A 7061-nucleotide genomic window follows, 5' to 3' on the forward strand; every position below is an offset into this window, starting at 1 on the left:
GACACTGATGTTCAGAGTGGTGTTTTCGCCGCCTCCTAACAGCTGCGGTGGCCGCATCGCCAGAGCCCCCGTGCCGCAGGAGACCTGGGTGTCTAATCACGTTCCTATATTCTTCCTGGGCCCAGTCCTGGCCCACTTCTGTCTGCCTCCGTGACCCAAACCCGAAAACTAAACTGCCTCATTATTTTTCCACAAATCGCTTTAAAGTACAAGTTTTAGATGGCAGTGGACACTTTAAAAGACTCCTTTAGGAGAGAGAATAAAATAGGCTAAGAGTTAAGGCCCCAGGTCAGCTGTCTTCTAGAAAGAAGACAAGAAATCAGAAGGCTCCCACGTCAGAGCAGGAGTCTATTGAGAAGGATTTTGGGGGAAGACCGGTGGTTGGTCACTGTCTGTCTTCTTTGTTCCTGTAACCGCACTCCTGACTAGGCCCCAAGCAGGATGTCAAAGCTGCCAGAGACTTTATCCTGAAGCTTTACCAAGATCAGAATCCTGACAAAGAGAAGGTCATCTACTCTCACTTCACGTGCGCGACGGACACGGAGAATATCCGCTTTGTGTTCGCTGCTGTGAAGGATACGATTCTCCAGCTCAACCTGAGGGAATTCAACCTGGTTTGAGAGCTGCTGTGCACCCGCCTCCGTTCCAGGCTGGGCGAGCTCCTCCCCTGTTATCTGCAAGTGTTTGTGACGTCGCCCACCCCCGGCAGCACCGAGCCCGTCATGCAGGCCATGGGACAGGTGACGGACCTTAGATATTTGAGTTGAGCAAACCTTTTCGAAGTCTTCATTCCTACATTGTTTTTATATTTCTTTCCTTGACTTTTGGCTCTAAGATTTTGTGTAAGTTTTGAATTGGATATTTTATAGAATTTTTAAAAGCCACTGTGATTTATGTTCTTTTTTTAAGTTAAAGTGTGTTTAATAATAGCCATTAACGCATCATGTAACAGAGGGGTCTATTAGTTTATAGATCATACATTGAGACCTCTAGGATGAGTTTCGGTGATATTTTTAAAAAAGAAAATTAATGAGTTTGAGGCTTTTTATTAAATCTTGTAATTTTGAGATTTTAAATTGAGTGTTTTTCTCTCTTCATGCTGAAGTATACATTTAATGTGTCATCAAAGATTTTTTTAATACTTTTTTTTGTGTTTGTTAAATATTTCTAAGCCAAATTAATGAGTCTATTATACCCAACTTGGTTTTGCCATAATTTGATCACCATGCCGCCAAAGCTGACATAAATGGGCTCTAGATAGCATATATGTTGTAAAAAATGTGTGTGTGTACGCATATATGACCAAGTGTTGCAAACTTATGAAATGGCTAAAAGCCTAAACTGTTTTACAAATGTAATTACCCCTGCCAAAGTTCTGATGGCCACCAGTTTTGCTGTTTGAACCAATGTATGCTGTGCCTTTCTGAGGAGGCTAAGAATATACCATTCTGCCATTAGCATTGAATTATGTTGTTTCTTTGAGCTCACGGTTGACTGATGGTTCAGCCTCTCAAAAGAAAAATGCTGTGACTTTAATAGTTTATAACTCAAACTTTCTAAATAGCCTTGTAAAAGAAGAAAAATAAATTTCCCTTTACTTTGTAGGTTCCTGGCTGAGATCCCCCTGTAAAACAAGCAAGTAAAACAGATGAATAGGAAAAAGCCCAGGAGTTTAATAATATGTATGCCTCCTGTAAACATTAGAGACACCCAGAAGAACTGAATCACTTCCCAAATAGGCCAAGCTCTCACCTTGAGTGCCTTCTTCAGCTAAAGACCTAAGAAAGGTGTTGGAGGAGGAAGAGCCACCTGTGAGAGGTTATCAGGCAAAGCACAGTGAGCAAGAGTAAGGTGGCCATGATGTATAGTCATCCTTGCCTTTCTGGTAGAGAGAGGGAGATACCCTTACAAATGGAGATTTCCCTTATAAAAGAGTAGCTCTTACTAGTCACTTCCAGAGCTTTTGCTGTATCTCCTGGTTCTTAAAAATTATAAGCTCAAAGAGGCACATTTTGGGGGGCCATAGTCTGCTCCCTTTTGGGTCTGCCTTTGAAGCTTCAGATTAGTTTCACGGTCCAGAAGCTGTGTGGATTGATGGATTTCTCTGTAGTTTTACTGAACCAGTCTCCATCTTTTTTTTATGGGAGAAGGAGCCAATGCAATGGCTAGTCTTTATCGCAAAGCAGAAACTAGACAGCACGTTTGGAGTACGTCAGTGCTTGTGATGGGCACAGCTAGGGCCTGGCCTTTGGTGAGCCAGAACCAGACGGTGGCCCTGTTGTCCTCTTCTCAGATGCGGCCCACTATTCACTTGTTGGGGACAGATGGGACTGAATTAGGGTCTGCCTTTGGGACTAGCATATAGTATAGGTTTAGTCCCCTCCTAAACCTATCTGTCATGACCTCNCTTGGGGACAGATGGGACTGAATTAATTAGGGTCTGCCTTTGGGACTAGCATATAGTATAGGTTTAGTCCCCTCCTAAACCTATCTGTCATGACCTCCCTCTCCAGCCCAGTCACCTGCCGATCATCTGTAGAAACACCACCTCCAGGACCCCTGGGGAGCTCAGTAGGTTAAGTGTCTGACTCTTGGTTGCAGCTCATGAACCATGGTTCATGAGTTGGAGCCCTAGGCCAGGCTCTGCCCTGACAGTGCGGAGCCTGCTTTGGATTCTCTTCCTCCCTTTCCCCGGCTAGTGCACTTTCTTTCTCTTAAATATTAAAAAAAGGGACACCACCTCCAGATGCCATGGAGTGCACCTTGTTGGCTCCGTTGGGACCGTGGCCAGTGCTCCAGCTCCAGGAAGTAGTTTGAAGCCCCTGTGCCGCTATATATACATAGCACTCCCCTCAGTCTTGAGGATTGTTCAGGTGGGTTAAAAGGTTGTATCTCATTTCAGGAGGAGGTGGTGTAGGTGGGATCCCAGTGAGGCCTCTGTGGCGCAAGCAGGTATTTAAATAAGAAGTATTTCTATGGAACAAAAGAAAAAGGTTAATGGCTGGAGCAAATGCTACACGAGGTCTCAGAAGGTTTTGACATGTTGAGGTTAAAGTATCCTTTGCAATTTGGATGGCTCTGCTGCCGTCGGGTATTGAGGCAAACTTTCCACAGAGATCTGAGGAGAGTTCAGGGCAGCTGACGCAGACACCCGGTTACCCCCAGGGTGCACGTTCACTGTAAGTGATAACAATGGCACCGGGACAGAGCACATTTCTAGGAATTTCATACAGTAGGTTTTTAGTGCTCCCAAATCAAAAAAGAGTAGAGAAAACTTGGGAATGTTAGTTTGAAGAGGTCCATAACAAGATTATGTGCAGAAACTAAAGAATTCAGGATTGGGTCCATTTACAGGTGAATAATGAAGCCTCACACAACACGACTAGAATCTGATTCCCACAAGGGTGTATTATAGTTTCAACTGAAGTATCATCTTTCTCTTTAATTATCCCCCTTTTTACCAATGATAATTACAATAAGTCTAAACTTGGCCTGATTAATGCAGCAAGAAGAGTGACTGACCATACATGCTGTCTTAAATCTGCTTTATGGGAACTCTGGACTTCTTAAGAGTCTACTGAGGCCGTGAAGCCAAGATCTTATCCTCACACTTTGCCTATACCTCCTACAGATTTGGGTTATTCCTGTCTTCTCAAGATCTCCCAAATATCCTATGGAGGGCTGTGTTGGCTCCATAAAATCAACCTGAACTTCTTAAAACTGTACAGTCACATCTGATTCTACAGACATTCTCAAATAGGACATCCCAGTCAAAGGCTTGGTGATATAACCGGTGTTTCTAATTGTGTCCTATTACAATGAGAATAGATTTCTTAACTGAACTTACACAAATGGCTATTACCATGAAAATAACAGTGGTCACTATGAGTTTCCAAATTCTGGAGGAATCAGGGAGAAAAAGTAATTATTTCATTTTGTTCGTTAAGGTATATATACTTTATCAAGTTGCTGTAGGTTAGGAGAGAAGATAAAAGTCTCCTTACATCTGGAAATAAGCAATATTTCAAATAGTCCTAAAAATTAAAATCATCCTCTTCAGTCTCACGTAAGTCTTGTTGATCTTGACCTTTTATTAGCAATTTTATAATTCAACCTTTTCCGTAGTTTTGTGAGTTCTTGCCCAGTTTTCAGTGATATGAATTGAAAGTTACCAGAAACTTGAACTTGTCAGAATCCTTTCCATGACTCTCTTTGAAGATGAGGCGCTTTTGCAGAAGCAGAACAGTAGCCTCTGTAAATGGCAAAACACTTTAAAAATGGCCATGATTAAAGATGAGTGTTCACTTGAATGCAGTTGATTATTTTTGTGACATACTATTTTAAGATAATAACTAGAATTATAAGTGGTAACATTTTACAAGGATATAGCAGATTTCTGGGAATTTCATACAATTCCTGGAACATCTTTGTTAATAACACGTATCCATACCAATACAACCTGAACAAAGTTTTGCATCACTTATTTGTGAGTGCTTCCCATGTGATTTAACAGAAGCCTAATGTTAGTTTGACAATGTCTTTAACAAAGAGAGATACAAATTTTGAGATGTTTCAGGAACCCTCTGGAATATCCCTAGTTAGTTCTGGGCCAAAAAGACTTCATTTAGAATTTGAGTTTCAGCTCTTCAAAAATACCAACAGTTTGGAACATTTGACTAGGATCACAGATCTTTATGGAACAAACAATACTTGAAACCTATTTAACCAAAGCGACAAAAGATTTTAAAGGCAAATACAGAAGGTGACATAGTTGTGGGCAAAACCTAGCTCTTAATATTGAAAAGACTCAGTTTTCTTAAGTAATTAGAGGCCTGATGATAAAGATCACACAGGAAATTATTTCAATCTTTTTCTTTCTGGTCAGATTACTTAAAAGGTAAAGAAAAACTTTTTGCAGTCTTTTATCAGGAGCAGATCAAGATAATTTGCTCCTTTAGTCACCAGCTAGACCCCGAGACCTAACCTTGACCACCCACCTGCTTGTACTCACCAATCTTTATCCCACGTTGTTCCTTGAGTGGTTCATTCCGTTTGTCTCTCAACTGTGGCAAGTGGAAAATGAAACCATACCTGGAGCAATAGTCATGACTACTGCCCAGACTCCCCTGACTCTCACCTGTGCAGATGGACCCCAGAGTGACCTCCAGAATGACTGACGACTATCTTTACCTCTTTATAATACCAAAATCTCCACCTAAGGAGGAGCCCAAGCCTCATTTACATAATATACGATGTAGTCTGGGCATCTTTCCTCATGGTGCGGGCTCCATCTTACGCCTGCCCCTACAATGACAAGGCTTCCGTATCTAAATATTCATAACCTTAGATAAAAGGAACCCATCCACCCTTGCTTGGGGAGTCATAGCTGCAAATCAATTTTACTTTGTCCAACAACTCAACCTGGTGTAGATTTTATCTGTGACTTACCAAGGAGTGAACTCACACTGGTTCAGTTACACTTTGAGCAGATGAAAGGAAATGTTTAGTTTTACATGAGTATACTCATGTAAATGATACTAAAGTTTATAAACATTTATGAATTCATTCCATGTTAGCCAACTTAATTACACAAGGTTTTCTCTTTCCAACTTTTTAAAAAAATTTTTTAAATGTTTTCTTTATTTCTGAGGGAGACAGACACAGCATGAACAGGGGAGGGTCAGAGACAGAGAGGGAGACACAGAATCTGAAACAGACTCTAGGCTCCGAGCTAGTGGTCAGCACAGAGCCCAACGCGGGGCTCAAACCCATGAACTGTGAGATCATGACCTGAGCTGAAGTCGGATGCTTAACCAACTGAGCCACCCAGGTGCCCCTCTTTCCAACTTTCTGTATCCAATTTGTCCCATATTCTCCCCTTTCCTCTTCTGAAACAACTACTTTTCTACTTTTAGAACAAAACTTGTCTTTCCTGTAACAAAACTGCGTCTTTTTGTATGTCATACCTTTTCTTAAAGCACAGTTTACTTTCTGTGAGAAGGGAGAGGATTCATTTTCAGAAATACCAAATAAAAGCTGGGCTAATTAACAATAGGTTTACAACTTATTGGAAATCTAGAAGAACTTTCCCCCACCCCTCCACCAAGAGTGGAGTCCCAGACCTTAGACACTTCACTTCCTGGTTCTCCTTCCCCTCCCCATTTTGTGGGCTTATTTTCGAGGGATTTGCATAGCCATGCACCAAAGAACAGAGGGAGGAGGCACCGAAAGTCTCTGTGTCACCTCAAGGAATGCACATTTGTTCCAATCAGATTACTTTTTGTCTTACATGGGTATAGAGGAGTTCCGGGTCAGGCTGTAACCTCTGTAGTCCTCAGCCAATGAGGAACCAGGGGAAGGACTTACACATGCTGGGAGATAAATTGTCTGCTGTGACTACCCGAGTACCCATGTCCATCAAACAAACACCCGCTCTTGCAAGAATGCTGATCAAAGCCTCGCTTCACTGTGCTCTGTCTCCGTGCCCCTCCTTTGATTGGACCAGTGGGCTTATTTCTTAACATTTTGCTTACATACTGAGATGCTTTCCTTACTATTTCCAGTAGTTTTAACTACATATATTAACTAGTATTCCCAATGCTCTGAAACCCTAATTTCTAGTGAGAAGAAGCAGTTATCAACTGCTAACTTACCAACATTCTCTGTACTGGCAAATTTGTGGATACATTTCATAATTTTTGGAAGCATATGCTGCTTGATAGTACAGTTTTTAAATGTGATCCAAGACGTTTATTAATGGACCCAAATATGCTTAGTTTCTCTGTAACAAGCCAAAAGTAAAGCTACATTCAGTAAATAATGTTTCAGTATTTTATCATATTTGGAAATTTAGATATTCTGATAAATGTCTACTATTTAACTTGTGAAAATTTTATGGTTTAAAATGACTAAAAAGATTTTGAAAGCAATTTTAAAGTAGACATAAGTTATAAAACTCCCTCATTGTTGAAGATTTCATTTATACATGTTAGTCCCACTTACATCTACCTAATTCACTTAGTCTTAATCATATGGAGGTTACTTCTACAAATTTCATGAGG

The 7061-nt window shown here is 41.0% G+C and overlaps 1 protein-coding gene across 2 annotated transcripts in view; it reads left to right on the forward strand.

The window, feature by feature from the left end:
• Nucleotides 1–1465, forward strand: part of LOC144227672 (guanine nucleotide-binding protein subunit alpha-14) — a 199752-nt gene extending 198287 nt beyond the window's left edge. For both annotated transcript variants that reach the window (XM_077759357.1, XM_077759358.1), the window contains exon 7: nt 430–1465. In XM_077759357.1, coding sequence (XP_077615483.1) covers nt 430–620 — 191 coding nt within the window. In that variant the 3' untranslated portion in view covers nt 621–1465. The remainder of the gene's footprint in view (nt 1–429) is intronic.
• The last annotated feature ends 5596 nt before the right edge of the window (nt 1466–7061 follow it).

Source organism: Crocuta crocuta, unplaced genomic scaffold (assembly GCF_008692635.1).
Source record: "Crocuta crocuta isolate KB4526 unplaced genomic scaffold, BGI_CrCroc_1.0 scaffold41, whole genome shotgun sequence".
Lineage (NCBI taxonomy): Eukaryota > Metazoa > Chordata > Mammalia > Carnivora > Hyaenidae > Crocuta > Crocuta crocuta.